Here is a 26,812-nt window from a genome sequence, read left to right on the forward strand (position 1 = left end):
GGATAACTGAAATGAATCTACACAGACATAAATCCTCTTCATCCAGTGGTGGAAAGAATACTAATGTCCTACTCCAGTAGAAGTTACCTTGCTGATATATCACCCCAGTCCTATAGTCTCTCTTCATTGGCTCCCTGTTCATTTTAAAATTCAATTTAAGACCTTGCCGATTGTTTTAAAAGCTCTTAAAGGTCAGGCCCCATCTTATATCACAGATCTTATTCACTGGCACTCAGCTCCTAGGTCTCTTAGATCTGACAACAAATTTCTCTTGTATGTCCCACGGTCACGACTAAAACTAAAAGGTGACAGAGCCTTTGCAATTGCTGCTCCACGATTGTGGAACCAGTTGCCGTTAGATATTAGATGTGCTCCCTCCATCTCTGTTTTTAAATCCAGGCTGAAGACACATTTTTATTCTCTGGCCTTTTTGGCCCACTAATCTTTTAATCTGTTGTCATGTCTATAACTCTGTATTTTGTCCCTTGTTGCTGCTTATTGTTGTCGTTGGTATGTTTCTCCTTGTGTTTTACTTTTACTTTGTATTTTAATGTTCTTTTGTACAGCACTTTGGTCAGATCAAGCTGTGTTTAAATGTGCTCTAGAAATAAACTTTACTTACTTAAGGAGAACTAAAATTACTGGTGTAAAAATCTACTGATGTAAAAGTAAAAAGTGTCTCATTTAAAATGTCCTCAGAGTAAAAGTTCCTGAGTTATTTTTTTTTAGAAAAGAGAACGTTGTTAGCTGTGATCTTTTCCATGTGATTCTAAAAGGAGAGAGGACAGAGTTCAAACTAGATTCTTTTAAGTGGAAACATTAGAAATGACAAAATAAAGTGCAGAAACAAAGTAAAGCCAGATTCCTCTTCTCACTGTGAATGGATCCACAGTTTGTCAGTTTACGTTGATCCAGTTTCTGTTGCTGATGGAGAGACACAAGATCTGTTCTCTGTAATAGATGTGATTTAAAATGCAGTAATACTTATGTAAAATTACTGACTTTAAAAAATACTCCAAAAAGTACAAGTACACAAAAAGGCTACTCAGTTACAGTAACTGGACTTCCACCCTTGACTACATCAGACGGCAGCCCTGCAGCGCCCTCCAGTGGAGCAGGGAGGCACCTGCACTGTGTGAAATATGACTGACTGCTGACCGGATCAATACTGCTGGATGGATTTTTTTGGATGCTTTCTGAAATTATGGGCTGGGGAAAAAATGGCTTCAGCTTTATTACGGCCCTTAACATCAAGTTCAATACACAAAGCTCAGTTATGAATCACAGGAGATATTGTGGGAAAACTTACAGCCGCCCTATACAGCATACATTATAGTAATATATTTTAACTCTCCTGGGCCCCTGAATGAGTTTATATTCCTCATCTGGGTCCCCATTTGAAAAAGATTAAGACCCCATGATTAGAGACAAAGCAATATTCTGTCATCTGTTCAAAGAAAATAATTAAGCTTTTTGATAAACGATGGGTAGGAGACTGTTGCTCAGCATGGAAAAGCAGAGGCTGCAGTAGCTTCAGACAAGGCTGTGTTCAAAGTGTGTGTGTGTGTGTGTGTGTGTGTGTGTGTGTGTGTGTGTGTGTTAGGAGTGGGAGTGGGGGGTGGTGGTGGCTCTCAGTATGGTGGGACCCTTAAAGACTGATCAATACTGCTGTTTTCATAAATCACCATAATGTCGACCTGGAGGCCAGAACATATATACGGATCAATTATGAAGGGGTAATTTGTATAAATCATAATTATGGCCAGTGACTTCAGGTTCAAAGCATAATGATCAATTATGACACACTTATTTTTCAGAGATCATCAATCAAATGACAGGAAACAGAACTGAATTCCATTCAATTCCATGAAATTCCACTTCTAAGAGAGTTTGTCTCGACTCGCTAAACATTATAAATCAAACATTATGAATCAAATAAAAGACAGTTCAACAAATGAAATACATTCAATCATAATGTATTGATTACAATTACATGTTCTGCATCAAATGCCGCCTGAAAGGTTCCTTTAACATTTTATGATATTCAGTATTGATAATATATAACACTATGTGTAATCTCAGATATGTGGTGAGAAAAAAAAGCCAATTTTACATCTCATCTTCATTCCATTTCATACGCCCATATATTTTGAAAAGTGTACATATATTTTATTTTATTCTATCTATATATTCTATTTTATACTGTTATTATACTCTGCCACTTTATATTTTTATTACTTCTTACTTACATTTTTCTCATAGTTCTTCTTACATTTTGCACTGCTGTCTTATTACTGCATTGTTTGTATACTGCCTTTGTTTACTTGTTTACATTGTTGAGGCTAGCTCTGGGCTCAAGAATTTCATAGCTAACATTATCTGCTGTTATCTTGCTGTTCTGACTGTTGTGCTCGTGACAATAAAGAACCTTGAACCTTGAACTTGAACCAATTCCAATTGAGCTGTTTCCTTTGCTTCTTTTCTTATCTTCTTATTATGCTTTCATCAAGGTTATTGATAAACGAAGAGAGTTTTTCTGATGTTGGGTTTCTGCACTGTCTTGTTTATGTGAGACAAACGCTGAGCTGTGTTGACATGACAACACATCTTGAATTTGAAGGGAAAGTTCACTCCCATCAAACCCACATTGGAAGCTCGTTCAGTATTCCAGGATCTACTGCTTATCTTTGATGTTATTGAGACAATTAAGATGAAACAAAACAAAGACAGATGGATTCCACATCAAGAACCCCTCTGCCCATGGGCGGGCCTTAGGGGGCCGGGCCCGCCTACAGAGCTTCTGTGCATAATTTGCATAATACATTTATATAGCTCTCTAAAGTTTATGATGGCGCAGCCCTTATGTCAGGGCAAAAATGGAGGAGTGCAGAAACTACTCGAGTATAAACTTGGCCGTGATATACCATACGTGCACTGCTTCAATCACCAACTTCATTTAGTTATTATTCATGCCATGTCAGTTGAGTTGAGGAGGTTTTCCATGTCTGCAATCTACAAATTCTTTAGAAAATCCACAATATCAATTCACTACAAAGGCCAAACTTTAAAACGCCTGTTGGATCAGCGGTGGACAGGTCATTTGGCGACAGTATCGATCATCATTGACAATTTTGATGATATTTCAACTGTACGTGCGCATCGAAGCCGTGGGTCTCCTTCAAGTTCATAGCTCACCTGATCCAGAGGATTTTATCTCTGTTACAGCCCCAGAATCGCATGCTACAAGCCGAGAATATGGACTTGTATACTGCTGTAACACTCGTTAACAGTGCGTCGGGATGCACTGGGCAACAAATTCTCTGCATTATGGAACACATCTGTATCTTGTGTCGACAACTGGGCCAAGTAAGAGAAAGCGTGTTGTAAACCAGAATCTATACGGGACTATGTAGTGGAGAAAAGTGTTGGACAAAACAAAACAAATGAAAAATCTGAGCTGGAGAGGTTGTTTTATAGTGTTGTGGGTGCAGTGCATGGAGAGCTGTGTGCGTGTTTTGGTGAGCGCAACAGCCATCTCATTGGCGCACTGGCTGCCTTGGACCCGGTCCCGGAGGCCCACAGAGAGACATGGATATAGTTGAAGTAAAACCTCTACTGGAGCTACTGGAGTATATCGTGGGCCGCCAGTTCCTTGTCAATAAAGTGAGTGAAAGTGAACTTCCTATATGATTGGGCAATATTGTTAATCGTAGGCTATTGAAATCACAGTGGAATTGTTGTAGCAAAAGTAGGTCGTCTTATAGAAAATGTGATTTAAAAAAGCGGTGAAAATATGTTTTGATGTCATAACTAAGCCCCCCTCCACGAAAATGAAATGCCCGTCCGCTGATTTGCTTCTGCCGCCGGGTCTGCCTCTGCCAACAGAGGGAGGTATGAAGGGAGAGGGGCGTAAAACAAAACTCAACTTTACCTTTCACCTTTCACAGCGGCCCAATCACAGCGGGACTCGCGCGGAAGTAGTAAACCTGTCTCTCTTGGCGGACAGCGGGGTTTGCCCAGTAGCGGCGCGGCAGCGGCGGCGGCGGACCAATCACGGGCCGGGTGGGCGGGACTCCCGTCCATCAGGGCATCGGAGGAGGAGGTGTTCCTGGTAGCCATCTTGGATGTGCGGACTGATTGTTTAGCGAAAAGAATTAATAAAAAAAGAAAAGAAAATAGCCTTTTTACGGGAGCAGTTGAGATTTACCAGAGTGGGGGGCGTCTGCGGAAAGAAAACGTGACGCGGAAAAATCCAGGTAAATTGATTGCGGACCCAAAGGTGATTAATTATGTGCCTTTTTCCCTCTCTCTCTCCCTCTTCCAAATTGTGTCTCCCACATCAAATAGCGTACCCGGTGGAAAGCTACAGATCCCAGTTGACATGGGTCAAGTTGTGATGTGTTTTTTTCCACGGAAATTCCTAACTTGTGCCTTAATGCGGTTCGCCGAGGCGGCCGGTAACTTGTCCCGGAGTTGTGGAAGTGCCTTTGCTCGGATGTTGATGCTACTTTCCTTGCTCGTAAAGCTGCTGCTGTTGGCACTGATGCCCGCATTGTTTATAAACATCCCCGTGTAAATGTCTGTTTCTCCATCACCGCGGACGGTTTCGCTGTTAGCCTAGCTTAGCGAAGAGCGTGCCGACTAGCCTCGTTTCTGGGGTCGGAGAAGAGGAAAGTGTGTGTGGCAGTTGAAATGCCCGGTCCAGAAACTCAGTGGGTCAGTGTGAATGTGTGTTAACTGGACTGGTGTGTTTACTGCCAGCGGGGCCTTTCTCTACCAGTTATGATGTGTAAGAGATGCTGAGGCAAATTCAACCCGGTTTAGCTTGTTTACAGTGCCGTCTGTCAGCGGTTATTTATCTCTGCCAACACTGCAACACTTTCCAACATGCAGGCAAGTTGTGTCAGACTTTGATGCAGACCAGCATCCCTCTCCTGTCTGGTCTTATCTGGTCTAATCTTCTTTTTATGTATTTGTGTAGACTCGCTCAGGGCAAGTTTAAACATTAAAGGATAACACTGGTGTTTCTATTTTCCACGTCTTTGCCAATCATCTTGGTTCCCCCTCTTCTTTATGTTGTTCTTGGTTTTTCTGCACACAGTCAGCGTAGTTGGAGGGATCGTCTTGTCCAATATGAAAAACAACTTCCGCAGAGCGAGATAATCCATCACAGTAGACATGAAGCCGTAATTTGGTTTGGTCACACTTTCTTTTATCCCTCTGTTTTCATATCGGCGCTGTGTTACGGGAAGAAATGGAAGTCTCCTCCAGGAAATCATCCATTACTGTCACATTCATGTCTTTTTTTATTTTTGGGCGTCTATGTTAGCCGGGTCACCTTTTTATTTCAAGCTAGGTTTCACATTGCAAAGTTTGTATATTCAAAACTACAAAAGCAAGTGCATGTAAAAAAAAAAAAAAAAATCTAATTAGCCTACATACAACGTGCATGCAAAATAATTGGGTTAAATGTAAACTAGACTGCAGTAAACGGGCTGTAACTCTAAATGACACTGGTATTCTCCTTTAAGGAGCCTTCAGGCAGATACACATTATACCACAGATGCCTATTTGATGAAGATTTTGTCTTCAGAAACCCCATCTGAGGACATGTTTGTTGTTATGATTTAGTACAGAAGTTTTGAATGGTCTATACTGTAGTACAGTACAGGAAGTGAAACCAAAACAGTCACCTTGTCTCTTTGCACTTAACCTCTAGTGAGCAAAACAGTGAAATTAAACTATTCCTTACTTTCCTGGGGTCGTCCCTGAACTCCTTCAAGGCCTCCTGATGGTCCCCGGACCACAGTCTGGGACCCGCCGGCCTGGGATGACGATGATAGCGATAACACCATTATTGAAAATTGACGCCGACAGTTGATATCAGATGAGGCCCGGCCCGGAGAGCTTTCTGCTGCGCATTGCTCGGCCCAACAGGGTGTTTATCGTCCTGCTGTGACCCCTGGGGTTCCTCTGGGTCGGTGTCAGGATGGACTCATAAAAAAGATGTTTTCTCCTGCTGTGGGACGGGCAGAAATGGTTTGTTTAATGGTCTGTGCCCAGACCTGATACCTGTCCCACTCAGGGTTGACTGTGATAGAGGACAGCTCGTCCCGCTCGCTGCCATTATGTCTCTTAAAGGATAAATTCAGTGATTTTGGACCTATATATTAGTCTCTTTGTAGTACTTGGATCCACAGACTATATTGGCTTCAGAGTCAGCTGTCGGTTGAGTCCAGAAGGGGTTTGTGAAAATATCTCCAAAAAAGGCAGTAATTATATGTAGGTCCAAAATCACCAAACTTCTCCTTTAAAGTTGATGGGATATTGTCAGATGCTTAAAGGCAGTATGATAGTGCTGTTGTATGGCTGTAAGGCTGGAAATCTGTCAGTTTACTGCGTCCTTTCTCATCAGCCGGCGGCGCTCTACATGCCTTGTTGAACGTGACCTACGACCTTTTCTGAATCGCAAGGTTCGGCTTTTCATTTGGGTGTACGTCAGATCAACCGAGCAGCGTTTATGTCTGTGAAATTCCAGCTGTTTAGTGGGTCGGACGTATGTCGAAACGAAGAGTCGACCCTGCTGCAGGTCTTTGGTCGTGTTCTGAGGAGTTTGTGGGTTTGCTGCGGTGCAAAGGGAACATTAAACCGCCTCGTTTTGGGATGCAGTTAAACATGACAACATGCCGTTCTGTCCCGTACAAAGAGACAACAGCACATGTCAGGGCTATGAATCAGGCCAGAGAACTTTTTTTTTTTTCTTTTACAGGCCACGTTAGCTGGTAAGTCCTAAAATTTGTCAGTAACTCGTACCGTTTTATTTTGAGAACAGAAAACAACCTGTAACTCTAACCCTAGTTTTTATCTTCTAAACAATCAAACTTACCAGCCACAGTTAAATTAGATCTGCTCCAGATGGCATTTTGTGGGAAAGTTTTATTTGTTTTTGCTGTTTTATGATAGACAACAGAATTGTGTATCACGATAAGTCAATGTCATTGTTTCATCACGATTTGATTCTACCGAAAGAAGATAAACAATAATATTGAGTTAAATGCCTCTGGTGTTCTCCTGGTTTGGTGACTTGTTTCTGGTCCTGCTTGTCTGGTCAGACTGTAGAAACTGACCTGCTGCTGGTTTCTTTTCTATTCTATTCCGTTGAGTTCTGTTCTTTTCTATTCTATTCTGTTTTGTTCCATTCTGTATTGTTCCACTTTGTTCTATTCTATTCTATGCTATTCTATTCTACACTGTTCTGTTCTGTTCCGTTCTCTTATGTTCTATTCTGCACTGTTCCTCTATACTCTATTGTATTTGTTGCAGTCTCTGTTCTTCCATTTTCTTCTCTTCTCTTCTCTTCTCTTCTCTTCTCTTCTCTTCTCTTCTCTTCTCTTCTCGTCTCTTTTCTCTTCTCTTCTCTTCTTTATTCTATTCCACTGAGTTCTGTTCCATTCTGTTCTGTCCTCTTCTGTTCTTATGCAGTTGTGTTGCATCTCATTCTGTTCTGTTCTGTTCTGTTCTGTTCTCATCTCATTCTGTTCTGTTCTATTCTGTTCTCATCTCATTCTGTTCTGTTCTATTCTGTTCTGTTCTCATCTCATTCTGTTCTGTTCTATTCTGTTCTCATCTCATTCTGTTCTGTTCTGTTAGTAGAACTGAACCAACACCTTTATCTGTCCATCGGGGCCAGATGCTGCAGCAGACTTGTCAGTAGTTGTCAGTAGTTGTCAGTGTGTGTGTGTGTGTTGTTCTGGTCTGAACTGAGCTAATGTGAAAACCTTGTTCCTTCACCCTGCGCTCCCTCTCTGCTCTGAAACCTTCCCACAGCTGTCAGGAAACCAGCTTCCATCTTCGCACCGCTGTCCTAACTCTGTTACCTCAAATCAGATTAGCTTGACCCAAGTCAGCTTGTTTGTTAAACCTGAAACGTCATGAAAAAGTAAAGCTCTGAAGTCGCGGGATCTGGCTCTGGCAGGAGCGGAGTCACGGATCGAGACCTCGTTCGTAGACGAGAAAGATTTTTTAGTGGTCTAGTGCAGCGGAGGTCGAGATCCAAGAGTGCAGGGTTTCATACCAACCAAACACTACAGCAGCTCATCTCACTGATTAGTTCTTCCTCCCTGGCTGAAGATATGCAAATCAGTGAAATCAGCTGCTATAGCAATCGACTGAAAATTAATCGATTATAATTTTGATAATTGATTCATCGTTTTAGTCATTTATCAAGTAAAAATACCAAACATTTGCTGGTTACAGCTTCACAGATTTGCTGCTTTTCTCCGTTTCATATCATTATAAAATGAATACTAATAATAGTAAGTAAGTAAGCAATTTGAAGAATCACTTTGGGCTCTGGTAACTTATGATGGGCACGTGCCATTATTTTTCACATTTAATGGACTAAATAATCAATTAATGGAAAAAATAAAAATGAAAATAATCGTTAGTTGCAGCCCTACAGTGAAATCAGCTGCTGTAGTGTTTAGTTGGAATGAAAACCTGCAGACTGTTCAGGTTGAAGACCACCGACCTGCTAATTAAAGAAACCGTCCCATATCTCGAAGTTGTTGTTTGATTCCTGCAGCTGTGCATGTGTCCATAAACAGAGCTGCGTCCTGTCAAACCTGTCCTACCTGCTCTTTCCTTGTAAGACGCTCTGGATGAGAGCATCAAGTAAATATCAATCATCACTGCTGCTGATAATAATGTGATAGTGAAAGGAGAAAGTCCACCTTAAAACAGTTTTAATGCTGTTAAAAACATCCGGCCTGGTAATGTTGCTTGCATTTCTGGGTCCATTTTGTTTATCACCCAGTCTATCCACTCCCTTCTTCTTCACATCTCTCCTCCTGTCTCCCCCATCTCTCCTCCTGTCTCCCCCATCTCTCTCTCTGTCTCCCCCATCTCTCCTGTCTCCCCCATCTCTCCTGTCTCCCCCATCTCTCCTCCTGTCTCCCCCATCTCTCCTCCTGTCTCCCCCATCTCTCTCTCTGTCTCCCCCATCTCTCTCTCTGTCTCCCCCATCTCTCCTGTCTCCCCCATCTCTCCTCCTGTCTCCCCCATCTCTCCTCCTGTCTCCCCATCTCTCGTCCAGTCTCCCCCATCTCTCCTCCTGTCACCCCCATCTCTCTCTGTCTCCCCATCTCTCCTCCTGTCTCCCCATCTCTCCTCCTGTCTCCCCCATCTCTCCTCCTGTCTCCCCATCTCTCCTCCTGTCTCCCCATCTCTCTCTCAGTCTCCCCCATCTCTCCTGTCTCTCCCATCTCTCTTCCTGTCTCCCCATCTCTCCTCCTGTCTCCCCCATCTCTCCTCCTTTCTCCCCATCTCTCCTCCTGTCTCCCCCATCTCTCCTCCTGTCTCCCCCATCTCTCTCTCTGTCTCCCCCATCTCTCCTGTCTCCCTCATCTCTCCTCCTGTCTCCCCCATCTCTCCTCCTGTCTCCCCCATCTCTCTCTCTGTCTCCCCCATCTCTCCTGTCTCCCTCATCTCTCCTCCTGTCTCCCCCATCTCTCCTCCTGTCTCCCCATCTCTCGTCCAGTCTCCCCATCTCTCCTCCTGTCTCCCCATCTCTCTCTCAGTCTCCCCCATCTCTCCTCTTGTCTCTCCCATCTCTCTTCCTGTCTCCCCATCTCTCCTCCTGTCTCCCCCATCTCTCCTCCTGTCTCCCCATCTCTCCTCCTGTCTCCCCCATCTCTCCTCCTGTCTCCCCATCTCTCTTCCTGTCTCCCCCATCTCTCCTCCTGTCTCCCCCATCTCTCCTCCTGTCTCCCTCATCTCTCTTTCAGTCTCCCATCTCTATCTCTGCCTCCCCCGTCTCTCTCTCTCTGTCTCCCCATCTCTCCTGTCTCCCCCATCTCTCCTCCTGTCTCCCCATCTCTCCTCCTGTCTCCCCATCTCTCGTCCAGTCTCCCCATCTCTCCTCCTGTCTCCCCATCTCTCCTGTCTCCCTCATCTCTCCTCCTGTCTCCCCCATCTCTCCTCCTGTCTCCCCATCTCTCCTCCTGTCTCCCCATCTCTCGTCCAGTCTCCCCATCTCTCCTCCTGTCTCCCCATCTCTCTCTCAGTCTCCCCCATCTCTCCTCCTGTCTCTCCCATCTCTCTTCCAGTCTCCCCATCTCTCCTCCTGTCTCCCCATCTCTCTCTCAGTCTCCCCCATCTCTCCTCCTGTCTCTCCCATCTCTCTTCCTGTCTCCCCATCTCTCCTCCTGTCTCTCCCATCTCTCTCTCTGTCTCCCCATCTCTCCTCCTGTCTCCCCCATCTCTCCTCCTGTCTCCCCATCTCTCCTCCTGTCTCCCCATCTCTCCTCCTGTCACCCCCATCTCTCCTCCTGTCTCCCCCATCTCTCCTCCTGTCTCCCTCATCTCTCTTTCAGTCTCCCATCTCTATCTCTGCCTCCCCCGTCTCTCTCTCTCTGTCTCCCCATCTCTCCTCCTGTCTCCCCATCTCTCTCTGTCTCCCCCATCTCTCCTCCTGTCTCCCCCATCTCTCCTCCTGTCTCCTCCATCTCCCTCTGTCTCCCTCATCTCTCTCTCTGTCTCCCTCATCTCACCTCTCTCTCCCCCCAGTCTCTCCATTTTATTTCTGTGTGTGAGTCTGTAATGTAGTTTCAGAGGACTGATCATTTTTTCCCCTCCCTCTCTGTGTTCTGCAGTGAAAGAAGGCATGAAGACATCATCCTAGTCATCAGTCATGGCCGATAAAAGAAAACTTCAAGGTGAGATTTCTTATGTGTGTGTGTGTTTGTGTGTGTGTGTATGTTTCTGTGTGTCCTAGTCAGACCTGAGCCAAACAGTTATTGCAGATACTTTTCAGGATTTGTTTTGTTCTACTTAGGTACCAGGTGGGTGATGTTTACCACATCAGGCAAGTTCCACAAAGTCACAATCACAGGAAGACATTTGAAAGTCCGTTTAAGCGTCTCGGCGCCGTTATTTGGTGCCAACCGACTTCAAACTGCATTGTTCCCAGTTGGGGATGGGACAATAACCGGTATTGCTATGTATCGCTGTAAAAAACAACAACAGTTACGGCACCACCGCTAAATTTTATTACCGTGACGACCGAGATAACCGCCGCTCTCGTCTGTCATTATTGATGTTTTACTTTCCCCAAAAGGAGAATCCCTCTAATAAATTGCGTTATTCATTTTGCTGACTGAGTTGAAGTGGATGCAGGACAATAGCGCTTTATTTGAGACGGATTTGACTTCATTTATTTTAGATGCTGTTAATTGAATTTTTATTTCTGCTGTTTAAGACTATTCTTAGAGTTTTTATAAGCCAAACCAGCATTTTATAATTTGTTTTTTACGCAAAAAGTCAAATATTTTACAAAGATATTTTACATATGTTCTACAATCTTAAATTAAAACTTGTTTTTACAAAAACAGAAATGTCTTGTGATTGAAGCATAATACAGTACTGTTTTTAATGTTTTCCGTCTTATTAGTAATTATGGAGATAATATTGCTGAAGGTAATCATACTATTAAATTTTCATATCGGCTCAGGCCTAGTCGTGGTGTCAACAGTCAGGATCAGAGCTCTTCTCTTTGCTTCTATTCTATTCTATTCTAGATTATCTTCTCTTCTCTCCTCTTCTCTTCTCCTCTTTTCTCCTCTTCTCTTCTCTTTTCTTCTCTTCTCCTCTTTTCTCTTCTCCTCTTTTCTCCTCTTCTCTCTTTTCTTCTCTTCCCCTCTTTTCTCTTCTCTTCTCTCCTCTTCTCTTCTCTTCTCTTCTTCTCTTCTCTCCTCTTCTCCTCTTTTCTCCTCTTCTCTCCTCTTTTCTTCTCTTCTCTTTTCTCTTCTCTTCTCTTTTCTCCTCTTCTCTCCTCTTCTCTTCTCCTCTTTTCTCTTCTCTTCTTCTCTTCCCCTCTTTTCTCTTCTCTTCTCCTCTTCTCTTCTCTTCTCTCCTCTCCTTCTCTTCTCTTCTTCTCTTCTCTTCTCTCCTCTCCTCTCCTTTCCTCCTCTCCTCTTCTCTTCTCTCCTCTTCTCTTCTCTCCTCTTCTCTTCTCTCCTCTTCTCTTCTCCTCTTCTCCCCTCCCCTCCCCTCCCCTCTTCTCCTCTTTTCTCCTCTTTTCTCCTCTTCTCTTCTCTTTTCTCCTCTTCTCTTCTCTCCTCCCCTCTTCTCCTCTTTTCTCTTCTCTTCTCTCCTCTCCTCTCCTCTCCTCTTCTCTTCTCTTCTCCTCTTCCCTCCCCTCCCCTCCCCTCCTCTCCTCTCCTCTTCTCTCCTCTCCCTTTGACATTTTAAACATTATTGCCGTACAAGTGCAGATGCTTTCTGTTTTCTGCAGCGGTTCAAACGACACAGCCGATAATCCATCCAAACCTCGACAGTCGGCCCAGCAGGTCTTGTTAGACGTAAACCTCGAGGCTAGGCCCCGTCCCATCCACATTTTGAATCTAATTCCTCTTCTTCGATGTTATTTTCAACTGACGCTTGTCACCGTAGGCTGAAAACACGATTCTGACAGGTTTCAGCCTCGCCGGCGCCGCTCATCCTTTCACAGGCTTTGAGTCCTGTCACTGAATACCTGTCACATAAAAACACACACACACACACACACCTCTCCCCGAATCTCTCTTCCTTCACGACAAGGAAGAGATTAAGCGCAAGTGCTAACCCAGCTCTGTCAAACTGTAATGTATTATTACAGAGGAGGTAGACCTACCGCTAAAAATAACGCGCCGACAGCAGTATCTTAACATCAAGGCTGTTTAAGGTCAGATTCACGCTGGAGTTTGCTCAGAAAACTTTGTGATCTGCTCTCCGCCGAGTCTCTGCACCTCTCCTCTCCTCTCCTCTCCTCCTCTCTCCTCTCCTCTCCTCTCCTCTCATCTCCTCATCGCTCTCCTCTCCTCTCCCCTCTCCTCTCCTCTCCTCATCTCTCTCCTCTCCTCTCCTCATCTCTCTCCTCTCCTCTCCTCTCCTCTCCTCATCTCTCTCCTCTCCTCTCCTCATCTCTCTCCTCTCCTCTCCTCTCCTCTCCTCTCCTCTCCTCTCCTCTCCTCTCCTCTCCTCTCCTCTCCCCTCCCCTCCTCTCCTCTCCTCTCCCCTCCTCTCCTCATCTCTCTCCTCTCCTCTCCCCTCTCCTCCCCTCTCCTCTCCTCTCCTCTCATCTCTCTCCTCTCCTCTCCCCTCTCCTCTCCTCTCCTCTCCTCTCCTCATCTCTCTCCTCTCCTCTCCCCTCTCCTCCCCTCTCCTCTGCTCTCCTCTCATCTCTCTCCTCTCCTCTCCTCTCCTCATCTCTCCCCTCTCCTCTCCCCTCCCCTCTCCTCTCCTCTCCTCTCCTCTCCTCTCCTCTCCTCTCCTCATCTCTCTCCTCTCCTCTCCTCATCTCTCTCCTCTCCTCTCCTCATCTCAGAACTGCAATACAGAGCACCGAAATTTACATATTGCAAGCAGCTGCCTTTTTCTTTTTTTCTGAATGAGAAAGGTTTTTCAGATCAGCCTCCTGATCAAGAAAATCTGGTGCTGTGCAGAATCTCCTGGCCTTCAAGTCAAGTCTTTCATTTTATTCCCCAAATCTCCCTCTCTCTCTCCCAATCCTCCCCCATCAATTCCAGTTCAACTGAGGAATTGGAATTGGAATTTGCAAAAACAGAACTGGAATTTCAGGAAATTTAATTCAATTAAATTCCGTGAATTTCCATGTTTTCTTTTGTTTTTTCTCAACACATATCTGAGATTATCAATACTGAATATCATAAAATGTTAAAGGTTCCTTTCAGGTGGTTTTTGATGCAGAACATGTAATGGTAATCAATACATTATGACTGAATGTGTTTGATTTGCTGAACTGTCGTTTGTTTGATTCATAATGTTTTGATTTATAATGTTTAGCGAGTCGAGACAAACTCTATTAGAAGTGGAATTTGATGGAATTCAGTTCTGTTTCTTGTCATTCCGATTCAGTTCACATCCTGTCTCCTTACAGCTGGATGACATTCACATTCACATTCCAACTGCAGGAATTTAATTGGAATTTACCATGCATTCCTGTTCAATTCATGAATGGCACCAACCCGTCTCTCTCTCTGTCTCTCCCTCCTTCCCTCTCTCCCCATCTCTCCCCGTCTCTCCTCATCACCCTATTCTCTTAGTCACCCCCCCCGCTCTGACCGCTCCACCCTCCTCATGTTCATGCCGTTGCAGTTTTAACCAGGTTTCAGGGAGGCGGTGACACATTTATGCCTCTCGCTTACAAGCATGTGTAGCTTTTACGGCATGAATCTTTCATGAGCTGCCAGCCACAGTTTGTAAATGCAGTGCTGTTTTGTGGTAGTCATGCGTGTGTGAGTGTGTGTGAGTGTGTGTGTGTGTGTGTGCAGAGGATGGGGGCAGCCCAGGAGTTCTTATTATATTATATATTATTATTCCTCTGATGTGATTGGCTGTGTAGGAGCTCTATGCTTCATCGTCTCTCTAAACCTCAGCGTTTTTCTGCCCTTCTCTTCTCCCCCCAGGTGAAATAGATCGATGTCTGAAAAAAGTAGCGGAGGGAGTGGAACAGTTTGAAGACATTTGGCAAAAGGTAAGGAAAGACCACACTGTCGTGCCGGCACAAAGCATCGTAATGTAATTTGTGAATCAGATGTGGTCTGGGTGGGAAATACACATAATAATCATTTGTGCAGCCACTTTGGCAAGTAATAAACCAACATTTAGAGGTTTTATCCTATTCTAAAAATCTAGTTTGCTGGTTAGAGAAGTGAAAAAAAAGTAAGTTTCCTGCCTTGTGCTGGTTGCCCATGACCTTTTTTCTAATATACTTTAATTGGAAGAATTCAATTTCCAGTTGCATATACCATATATCATTTGTTCATATCCGTGCTATATATTTTTGCAGAAAAATGAACAGAGAAAACATAATAGAAGGATAAATGCACATAAGGAAACAACGAGGGAGGGGAAAAAAACATTGAAATAATAGTTTATGTTCTACCTTCATCTGCCCGAACATATCTATATCTTATTATATGCCATTTATTTAGCCTTTTTTAGTTCGCCTCATGTCTAATCCATTTACTCCAGCTACTTTGGTATTGTGACTCTGACAGACAGAGATAGCCCGAGACATAAGTGAGTTTCTTCAGCAGCGATCACTTTTTCCTGCCTTCACACTGCACACTCAGCTCAGTATTTTCCTTTGCCCCAGGCTAAGAATTGGGCCAAAGATAGTTTAGTCCTTTTTCTGCTTCTCTACCTCTGTTGTAAACTCTGTAGAGCTGGGACTGCGGCTGCTGCAGTTATTGTAAGGTTAAGTACTTCTACTCCTACAACATATACTGCTAACAATATGAAATCGGTAGTAAACTGAGTGTGTGCAGCGCTTATCAAAGCAGCGCCTGGCCTTGAGCTAGCAGCAGCGCACAAAGCCCTTCAGATGAAAGACTTGAGTCCAGGATGAGGCCTAATCCACGTCTGTGAATGCAGGCCTTTGATTCTGCTAGTTGGGAAGATGATGAGCTTAGATTTGTTATGCTGATAAAGAGGCAACATGTTGTTGCCTCTTTTGTTGCCAAAGATCCCAGTTCTGTTTTTTTCTGCATTATATCCTGTACTCTTTGTGTCGCCACGGCTGCATCGCTAGATTTTAAAGAGTTTGGTTCCAAAGTGAGGTTTACATAACCACACAAATGTTTATATTCCATTTTAATTGCTTATAGTTTTTTTTATTGCTCCATTTTTTTTTTTTTTTTACACTTATATTATCTTTTTTCCTTGTTGAATCCTATTACTTGTGCTGCTGCAGCGACCTAATTTCCCCACGGAGATCAATACATCTTCATCTCATCTTAAAATTGATTGATAGCACAAAGTTAAATCAAATTATAGTACTTTGAAAGCATAGCAGGTAACCCAAGTCCTTGGTGCACATAACACTTTTCCAGACTGCATTCTGAATATTTAGAGATGTTGAATGATGAACTCCAGGTAAAGATGTTTTTTCCTAAATGGATATGTAATGTTTTGGAACAGAACCGGTCACCAGTTTGACTCTGCCTGTGTTTCAATCTCCCCGCAGCTTCACAATGCAGCCAACGCTAACCAGAAGGAGAAGTATGAAGCAGACCTCAAGAAAGAGATTAAAAAGCTACAGGTCAGTACAGAGAGGCGGAGCAGGCTGGGAGTTAAACCCCCATGAAGGTCGGCTGGGGCTTGAATCCTCCCAGGGCCCAAAACTGTCTCCCTCTCCATTTGCAACTGAGTCCATTCATGAATCATTCATTTGAAGCCGTCAGCTAAACAGCCATATCAGTCCAGAGGTCCGAGAGTCTGCAGATTTTTGTTCCAATCAAACACGACACTACTCCAGGTGATTTCACTGATTAGCACACCTTCAACCAATCAGTGAAATCACCTGAGCTGAAATCCAAGAACTCCGAGTCGACACTTGTGTCCGCGTGCAGGAAATTCTTCCCAAGTTTTGTAAGAGAGAACGATCTTCTCATGAAAGTAAGAACAGAGAAGCTTCCTTACAGTTTGAGATGGACTGCATGAATGTGATTAATTAAGACACATAGCTGTTAATTTTCCCAGCTGTTTCAACCGGCTCTGTGCTGTAGACTACAGTCCTGCTCAGACGTAATGCGTCTTTCTTGCAATGAATCTTGGGGCTTTCGATTAGTTCTCGTCGGTCAAGTCACCAGCCGATGGAGCCTCGACTGGCGAGGATCTTTATCCGTCTTCCATCCCTTCGTTCTTTTGTTTTGGAATCGGTTCATCGCTTCGGCGGTTGGATATTACGCGTCATAAGAACGCACAAGAATGCATATTAAGAAAGAGCTTTGCTGTAGTGTTTGGTTGGAAAGGAAACCCGCAGACTCTCGGCCGTCCGCGGCACACGGTTCGAGACCGCTGATCTAGACTGCGGCTCTTTGTCTGAAGGATCGAAGTCACAAGACAAGAATAGTTTTTCTTCTCCTCAGAGAAAACCTATCCGCACGGCCGCTCGGCAATCAGCGAGCGAGATCGAGAGCGATTAGACCGCGACCCGTCTCATTTAACTGTCCCGGTGAAGTCTGATGCTGGTGCCTTTTGGGCCCTGAAACACCACGATAAGACGGTGTTTGTTTACTGATGTGAAGTGGTTTAACCCGCCCACAGGTAGGGGTGTGTGTGTGTGTGTGTGTGTGTCTACGTGCCAGTATGCATGTTTGCGTGCGGAATATTAAATATCGTAGCGGTCAGCCAAAAGCGGCGTGTGTGTGCATCTTAGTGGTTACCATGAGGACCAAACTCAAAGCCAAGTCGCCGTCCATGACTGCACAAGGCGAGTCTCTGCAAGTTGTATATAGTTCACTTATGTCTCTCTCTCTCTCTTTCTCTCTCTGTCTTTATCCCCTCTCTCTCTCTCTCTCCCTCTCCCTCCCCCACTCCGTTTCTCTCCTTCTTCTTCTTCTGGTCCCTCAGCGTCTCCGAGACCAGATCAAGACGTGGGTGGCATCCAACGAGATCAAAGACAAACGGCAGCTAGTAGAGAACCGCAAACTCATAGAAACGGTAAGTAGGAACCGCGGAGGGAGGGAGGGAAAGGGAGAGAGAGAGAGAGAGAGAGAGGCAGAGGTAGGACACAGCGCACCAGGTTCATTATAACATTCCCTCTAGTCCCCATGTTTACTCTGGGGGTTGCGGAGTCAGTTTTGAACTCTGAAAAGTATGAAAAAATGTTGTTGATTATATCCAGGAAGAAAGATGTCAGGAAAAGTGTCTAAGAAAACTTTTTATGTAGCTGTATAGACCCACATATTGTGATATTTGTTGTGGTGAAGAAAAAGAGTTATGTGGCCTAGCGATGGCGATGCTGTGAATCTCAAGTTTACTGTACTTCATATCAAATACTGACCGAAATCCTCAAATCCAGTCGTGAAATTAAGGTTTTGGAAAAAAGTTTGAAATGTAAAATGTGCAGGAACCCTGTTTATATTTCAGATAAACGTCAAGCTTAATCTGAATGTGACTATGTTGAGTTAGATTTACATTTTAGAGCGTTTAGCTGATGCTTTTACCCAGAATGACTTGGGGTTCACTGTCTCTCTCAAAGACGCTTTGCTGGCACACATTAGCTGAAGAAGAAGGGATCATAACCTTTCCATTTTAGGACAGAGTCTCAAACCACAAAGTATCTACAAGTCAAGCCCATCAAGAACGTGCATGAATCTACGTACATGAATCTTACGCATTGGATCTTTAAAATGGGACAGAATCAGAGGCATTGTAAGTGTCGTAGAAAGTATAGCGTCTGCGAGCACCACCTACAGAACTGCATCAACAGACAAACCAAGCTCCGCCCACACTGTTTGATTGACAGGTGATCTCAGTGCAGAAACACCACAGCAATGAGCGCTGAGCACCCAAGATGTCGCCAAAAAACCCCCCAAAAAAAACGGATTTCACAGATTACCACTTGAAACAAAGAAGTACATCCAATACAAGCTCATTATGGCAGTCTTCATAGAGAGCGGGGAAGTGGCGAATCGGTCCGATATGCAGCCACCTGCTCTCCAGCGTCGTTTCCCATCAGGCCGCGGAGCCACTCGGCCTTTGATGAAGCTTATCGAGTCGGCCTCGATGCGAGCCACCTGCCCGCACAATGAGAGACGGGAGCGACTCGCCTGCGCTCTCTCTGATCTCCACGAGTTTGGTTTTATCCCAAGCTGCTCTTCAAGTTTCCCCCGTGGTTTCGCTGGTTTACCTGAAATTATACGCTTCACTTGCAAGAGGACGAGCGCTGCAGGAAGAGGAAGAGACGAGACGGGTCGGGTTCGGTCAGAAACATCTTCGAAAAAACCAAGAGGGCCAAGGCGCAGAGAGATATGCAACCAAAATGCATCAGTCTTGGAAAATATGTTTTTACGGTTTAAAGCTGCAATAAGGAAGAGTTTTTTCTGTCCCATAGCACAAAATTACCATATCATATCTGCAGGGGGTTGATAGGGATATTGATCAATACCAATTAATCAACGATTACTTCACCAGCAGCTGAGATTTCTGGCTTTCAAAACTCACTTCCTGACCCGTAATCAGAACCACAAAAACTCTCCACCTGTTCTCTCCCTCTCCTCTCCTCTACCTCTACTCTATTTTACTCTACCTACATAACTACTATCAACCTCTTACACCATTCTTCCTCTCTCCCATCCAGCCTGGTCACTAGATTAGAAAAACTTTGATTTCCTCATTGAGGCAGTTTGTTTTGCAGATTAAAAAGCACAGTTACAGCAGACAACAGTGGAATCACCTATTAAAATAACTAATGTGTACTCTACAATAATAATAATAAAGCTTCAGAGTTTCAGTGCTTTGTTGTCATCACCCCTCAGGTGACATGCACATATTAAGGTGGAGCACATACTAGAAAGTGCGTAGAATATAACACATACTGTACATCTTGTGTAAAATTTAGCAGTTTACTTACTCAGTAGCCAGTACAACCGACCCTCACTTGACAGCTCTTTCAGTGATATTTCATTAACTGTTGTTTTCCCAAACTGTGAGTCTCTAGGAACTGAACAATTAATCGAAAAAATTGAGAATTAATTGCTTAAGAGACGAGGCGTACAAAATGGATTTCAGAACATGGTGTTTTGATCCATGAATCAAAACCTTTCATCAGACTCAAACCCAATCCTGCACACTGACATCTATTTCTTTTTTTTTTTTTTTTTAAATAAAATGACTTTTCTTTAAGCAATTTGAAAGTTCTGAAAAACATTATGACAAGAAAAACTTGACGTGATGATATGAGTCGCAGTTTATATCGCAATTGCAATATTGTGTCAAATAATCGCAGTTAGATTTTTTGTCACTATCTTTCAGCCCTACTAGAAAGCATTTAGTCTGAATCATCAAGGCCGTGGTTTTATCTCTGTGTCGTTAAAAGACCAACAATTTAATCAGCTGCTGCTTTTTACTCTGAAGTAAATGGCGTTGAAATGTAAGTGGGCCGTGGGCTCGACCATGACCGACTTGCTGAATAGAGATCAGCCGCTGAAGTCACTGCTGTGGATTCTGTGCGGCAGAGAGGCGGATGATGACTCTGTGAGCCCGTAACCTTCAATAACAAACAATATGAAGTCCTGAGCTATTTCTGTTCTGCTGAGTGGGCCTTAATGGAGCCAGTAGAGCAAGGCGGCCATTTATTATTCCTTACTCCTTGTATTTTACAGCTTTGTAACTCTGCTAAGTGAAATGCTGTATGATTAGTATTAGTTTTATTCAAGAACCCGATGCAAAGAAAGACAGTATTGGATCTAATTCGGATACCTTCATACAAGGAACAACTACAAAATGTTTTTTCACGACTTTCTGGGGAGTATAGGCTTTTGAAATTTGGAAATTCTTAATTATATGGTCAGAAAAAAACACTTTTTTATCCATGCCATTTAATACAGAACCTTATTCTGTGTTAACGCGGCTGTCAAACCATCACTGTGCCGAACCACGTCATCGCTAGCTGTCCATAGGTCGGACATAAAGTAATGCTGTAATATGATTGGCTGCTAAAGTGTGAAGCTGTCCTAAACTTCAGCGACTGTGGTCAAAATCGGCTGATGTTTCTCTGCTCTTGGGAAATAAAAGGACTGGTTTCTTGACTCTGAACGCACAGTAAGATACAGCTTGTCGTCGTTCATAAACGTGATCTGTCTCTCTCTCTCTCTCTTTCTCTCTCTCTCTCTCTTTCTGTTTATCTATCTGCCCGCAGCAAATGGAGCGGTTCAAGATCGTGGAAAGAGAAACGAAGACCAAGGCGTACTCTAAAGAAGGGCTGGGCCTGGCGCAGAAGGTGGACCCGGCCCAGAGGGAGAAGGAGGAGGTCGGCACCTGGCTGACGGTGAGCGCCTCCCTCATTTAACGATGTCGTGTGTGATGTCAGTCATGAGTTTGTGACAAGAGGATGGCATTTTTTTTATATTGGTGTCTGATTCTGTGCTGAAGCGCCATTGAGAAAGACACCAAACATTGGTATTTACTTCATGGTCTGTACGATATTGGTGCAAGTATGATTCTGTTACCAGCTGATCTCAACTTTCTCCTATATTCATGTATCCTCTATGTTCATGAAGAAAGTGTGAAAATGACTACGTTTACAACTGATATTAACCCGATTAAGACCACAGTCTGAATAAGAAATTCTCATGTAAACAGCATTTTCTGATTCCCTTAACCTTAATGTGGTCAGTCGGAGTAAGCAGAATCCCATTAAGACATGTGGAGGATTCTGATTTTAGTCGTATTATTGAAGGACATTTTAGACTGTAAACACCTTAATCCAACTAGGACTCTCTATCAAAGGATTCACAGTTTTTTGCGACACAATCCGGCGATCCGACCGCTTGACGACGCTCGCTCTGCCTTCCAGAGGTTGCGAACTTGTTTACAGAGGGAAAAAAAGATGAAGAAGATGAAGATTTGCACCTTCGATAAAGTCTTAAACTGTCCGTGTCTCCAGTGATTCTCCTCTGTCCTGTTAAGAGAACTCTTACATGGACTCTACTTTGGAGAACTCTACTTTGATTCAGTCAAATTTCTCCAGAAGCATGAAGGGAGGACTCAGAAATATCTTTTCTCATGAGGAAGTATGATTTTAAGATCGGTTTTAGCGCCGCGATGGGCACTGTTACAAAAACTGGAACTGAAAGCGAGACAAACGTGGAACCAAAACCAAAATTATCCCCCCCGGTGCAAAAAATATTACAACACAAAATAACAGTTTCAACACAAAACCCTGTGATAAAACAAAGGTTGAAAGCTTTTTAACCAGCGGTCACTAATGTTAATATATGCAGCTGTTTCTAAGTTTCTGCGCTGCACGGTCAAATTGTTGTGGCTGCTGTTAATTATCACTAGAGGCTGTAAGCACTAAGAGCATCCCAGCTCTCTTGTTAATCCTGTTTTTTATTCCTCTCTTCCCCCAGAACACGATAGACACGCTGAACATGCAGGTGGACCAGTTTGAAAGCGAGGTGGAGTCTCTATCGGTCCAGACGCGGAAGAAGAAAGGAGACAAGGAGGTCAGTCTGTCTCCTGCTCCCTCCCTCCCTCCTCCTCCCTTCCCTTCTCATCACCCGTCCCTCCGTTATTTTCTCCTCTCTCCTCTCCTCGCTCTAGTTTCTTTCCCCTCTGTTATTTTTTCTCTCACTCGTCCGTTCGCTAATCCCTCGATACGTGACATGGACCGGTTGGTCAGTTGGCCCTCAGCCACATTTTCTCTCACTATCCGTCCTCTCTCTCTCTCTCTCTCTCTCTCTCTCTCTCTCTCTCTCTCTCTCTCTCTTTCTTTCTCTCTCTCTCTCTCTCTCTTATCTCTCCTCTTCCTCTGTGGTGGAGGTCAGATGGTGAGTCGTTCTTCTGCCGCTCCATTCATCTTCTGTCTCTTCTGCCCCGACGAGGACAGGCTGCAGACCTCTCTCTCTCTCTCTCTCTCTCTCTCTCTCTCATCCTTACAGTCTCTCTCCAGAGGCCTTATTTATAAAATGTCCTTGACGACACATTGCAGTCATTTAAAAGAACACGATAAAAAGCAAGTTCTACCTGTGGTATTTATACCTCATACCCACAATGCCACATTTTTGTTTTTGTTTCGATGTACCACAGAAAATATGTTTTCATTGATCACAACTTCCTCAGATTCAGTCGTGAGCACAACGTTTTTGCACTTGTCTCATATTTCTGTGAAGCATTATTTTGGTTGGTAAAATTGTTCGTTACAGGTACGTTTTGTTTTTAGTTCACCAGCCCTCAGCAGGTGAGCCAAAAAGTTAATTTGGGACTCTGGTTCCAAAGATTTGCACCAACAGAAGAAAAATGGCTATTTTGCACAGAGGCTTTTGAGGTTTTTCTGTTTATCAAGACAGTTTTCACCCTGTAGAGAGAGGATGAACTACTGCCCAAGGAGACACAAGGCTTTTTATTTATTTGCTTTTTCTTCTATGCTTACTTTTCTTCCACAGATAGTTAGGGTTAAGTATCAGGTTGGTAATGGCGGTAACCATCATGATAAGTCCAGGACCGCGTTTCTCAGTGGAAACACAGCAAGAAATGTAGTTAATGCCTGAGCTCCTGTGCTAAAGCTCCTTGGCTTTTGGCCTAGAGTCCAAACAGGGAAGTTTTGTGCGTAAGAATATTTTTATTAAAGATTCTGCACATTAGGATCAGTGAGACAAAAAACACAGAAGAGAGAGAAACAAGACTCCTGCTGCCTTCACATGCTGTTTTAGCCGACATGAGGCTTCTTATTTAGTTACGTACTTTCTTCAATACTTAATTTTGGACACGTGTCTTCACTTTACGAGTTCAAATTTATCCCACGCCGCCTATATATACACTCAGCACAGTAGCTCCTTTATGGTCCTGACAGCATTACCCATGCTGCTAATGTAAAGTACTGAGAATAGACGTATGAATATGTTCCACTCCGCTGCCTTCACCAGTGCAGTGGAGGAGAGGCTGAACAACCTGCAGGTCTTAAGTGTTTCAAAAACCAGATTTACAGTCTCATCAGTTCAGCCAGTGATCCACAGATGTACATGCGTGTTCTCTTCCTGTTCTCATGCGTGTGTCCAATTAAATGAATAAATAAAATGTGCAAAGAAAGTTAAATTTCCCAGCAGGTTTTTACTTTTTGGTCAGGGAGGAACCTCAGGGAGAGCGACATTCACCAGCCGAGATCTTAGCAATATCTGAAAACAATAAGAAAAGAGTTAAAAAAAAAACAATATTAACTTTGACCCCGACCCTTCTCTCACTGCCTTTACCCCCCCCCCATCCATCCATCCCTCCTTCCCGCCCTCCCTGTCCCTCAGAAGCAGGACCGCATTGAGGAGCTGAAGAGGTTTATCGAGAAGCATCGGTACCACATCCGGATGCTGGAGACGATACTGAGGATGCTGGACAACGACTCGGTGCAGGTGGACTCCATCAGGAAGATCAAGGTTCGATCAGGACTCCATAAAACACATTTCAGGGTGTCGTGTGTTTTTGCGTCTAAATCTCCCATTCGTTTTTGATGGGGAGGGTTTACCATTTTCCTGATCACGATGCTACAGCTTCATATTAATGTTTACATTCTGTGGCAATTTATTATACTTTATACATTTTCACATATATTGTTTAGGCTGTACACCATTTATATATGTGTTTATATTGTAGAATGTTTCATAATAAAAAAAAAAAGAAAAGGAAATGCACTGTCACATGGCAAAAATGCTTGGTTATCCGTGGGAAATCAGTTACTGAGAAAATAATTTTTATTTATATCTATTAATATTAATCAATAGATGATTGATGACCAATGATTGTTTTGGATGTATGAGGCTCCATCAGGATGGTGACAATATGAAGGGTGGGAAAATAATTCTGCACACTGCAAATAAAGGTTTGACAATATGAAGGGTTCCATTCCAGAATGCTATATCTTATGTAAATGTGCCATGTAAATTATTGTACAGAATACTTTTATTTATTCATATTTCCAAATTTTTGTATTACAAAGGACGATGTGGAGTACTATCTCGACTCGTCGCAGGATCCAGACTTTGAGGAGAACGAGTTTCTCTACGACGACCTGGACCTGGAGGACATCCGTAAGTCTGGACAGAGAGAGAGCTGCTCCATTATATATATATTTGCATATATTTGAATCTACCAAAAATATACAAGGTCACATAAATTTGGGATTTTGGATAAAGAACTGCCTCCAGACATCATCATCCACCATCATTTTGACTCGGACATGTCTTGGTCTCGGCCACTATTGGATGATGAACCGACTTTTTCCTGCCTCTCAAAAATCTTTCAAATATAACATTTTTCTCCACCTGGTCCATTTAAGGGATTACACCAATGTATAGTATGTAATGGTCCTCAAACCTCAATGTTATTGATTAGTCAGAATCCTAAACATTAATTAGTTGGATGTTGAAGGGTTTAGCACAGAGATGCTGCCCATAGATCTACATCTCTGTTCATCTTCAAGAAACTCCTTAAGCTGTTTATTGCCTGTTTTGGTCTTGAATAGGACTTGATTTGGTCTCAGTGTTGACTTGGTCTGGACTCTCTTTGGACCTGGTCTTGGTATTGACTTGGACTTGACTAAGCCGGTCTTGACTACAGTCCTGACAGCCCCTAACAGTGTCAGTGTTAACGCTGTGTTCACCACTGATCTCCTCTGTTTCCCTCCCTCTGTCTCCTCGCTCCCTGCAGCTCAGACTCTGGTCGCCACCTCTCCGCCGGGACACTCGCACCTGGAGGACGAGATCTTTCAGAACTCCAGCAGCACACCCACCTCCACCACCTCGTCCTCGCCCATCCCCCCCTCGCCCGCCACTTGCACTACGGTAAGAAAACTTGGATCCACCACTACTTTAACTTCTTACCTTTCTTGGCAGCCTTTTTTCCAGGGTTTCACCGTCCTACCTCCTCTTTTCCAATTGACATCCTTTGCATTTTTGAAATTACAGAATGTTTTAGGAGTGGTTTTGTCGGTTCTGTGGTTGTGAAACTTATGGAGGATCTTAAAAAAAATTCATTGTGAAAATGAGAAACCCAAATTTGGATTTGCAAGATTCTTATGCAGCTGCAAAGACGTAAAAAGAATACTGCATGCAGCCTTTTCTGCATCTCATCCTTGTCTCTCCTGTCACTCTCTCCCATCCTGCTCGTCTCTCTTCTGTTTGCAATCTGATAATAAGTAGAAATGCCTTAAAAATACATTATAAAAATGAATAAAGAACCTTAAACCTACCAGCTTTGCTTTGCCTCTCTGCCATTGCACTTGTAAAGAAAAAAACTCTGCCAGGTTCTTATCTCTTTACCTAGCACTTCTCTATAATGCATGAACAGGCCTTGACCCTTGAATTCCTGGTAATGGTTGTAATAATGTAATAGTGGCAATCTAGGAAATTAAGTCTATTCTATTGCTGCGCTCACTTCTCACCGCATCAGTTAAATGTCTAAAATGTAAATGTTATATAATTTCCATTGTATCTGCTGCCGGCGCACAGTTCTGTCAGCCATTGTAGTGCCATGGCATCCGCTCTTGTTTTACTGGTATATTGCCATTATATCAGCCCTTCCTCCTATCCACCCACATCCAGCATGAACTGAGAGTAGTTATTAGGTTTCCGATGTGTCTGAATAGTGGGCGGGGCTTAGCTTCAGCGCTGCAGACATGAAGTTAGGCTTTGGCATGAAAGAGATCGTAAGGGATGGGGAGATATACGCCTAAACGAAGTTCAGTCAGTGGAGTTTTTAACTTTTATTTATCCAAGCAAGGTTTTCATCGCGATTTCACACATTCAGAACTGGGAGCTGCCCAGTACAACTACAGTCTTCTAGTACTGGGGAAATTGGGGGTTCAGTTCCTTGCTCAAGGGCTTTTTCCTCATCTAGATTTTACCCAACTGTCCTGGATTTGAACCTTCCAGTCACAAGCCTCTGTCTCTAACCTTTAGGCTGCAGCTGCTTTCCACTTTGGATCGAGCGCTGTGATTTGACGTATTGTCGCACAAGTCATGTAAGCATAGTTGACCACGAATGTGTTGTTCTGCCTAATGTTTTTGTTCCTGTGTTTTTTTCAGGAGAACTCAGAAGATGACAAGAAGAGGGGGCGTTCAACAGACAGTGAAGTTAGTCAGGTGAGTGTGAAGATTTGTCTCGGACTTTGTCATCGCGCTGACGTTCATGTCCCTCTTTGCCTCTCTGTGATCATTTCAACACCAACTCAACAATCAGTAGTAAATAGTTAACAGATAGTTCCAGTAAATGCAGTACTTAATCATGGGGACTGTATAATATCAGTGCTATAAAC

General features: G+C 43.6%; 1 protein-coding gene across 1 annotated transcript in view; it reads left to right on the plus strand.

Annotated features, from left to right (window-relative positions):
• The first annotated feature begins 4,132 nt into the window (after positions 1 to 4,132).
• The window catches only part of LOC139930609 (CCR4-NOT transcription complex subunit 3), a 32,200-nt gene continuing 9,520 nt past the window's right edge, over positions 4,133 to 26,812 (plus strand). The window contains 11 exon segments of the mRNA XM_078290448.1: positions 4,133 to 4,256; positions 10,653 to 10,715; positions 14,466 to 14,533; positions 16,028 to 16,102; positions 17,416 to 17,505; positions 20,708 to 20,836; positions 21,921 to 22,016; positions 23,808 to 23,936; positions 24,497 to 24,587; positions 25,207 to 25,340; positions 26,583 to 26,639. Of these exon segments, the coding sequence (XP_078146574.1) occupies positions 10,691 to 10,715; positions 14,466 to 14,533; positions 16,028 to 16,102; positions 17,416 to 17,505; positions 20,708 to 20,836; positions 21,921 to 22,016; positions 23,808 to 23,936; positions 24,497 to 24,587; positions 25,207 to 25,340; positions 26,583 to 26,639 (894 nt within the window). The 5' untranslated portion in view covers positions 4,133 to 4,256; positions 10,653 to 10,690.

Source organism: Centroberyx gerrardi, chromosome 19 (genome assembly GCF_048128805.1).
Source record: "Centroberyx gerrardi isolate f3 chromosome 19, fCenGer3.hap1.cur.20231027, whole genome shotgun sequence".
In the NCBI taxonomy this organism is placed as follows: Eukaryota; Metazoa; Chordata; class Actinopteri; order Beryciformes; family Berycidae; genus Centroberyx; species Centroberyx gerrardi.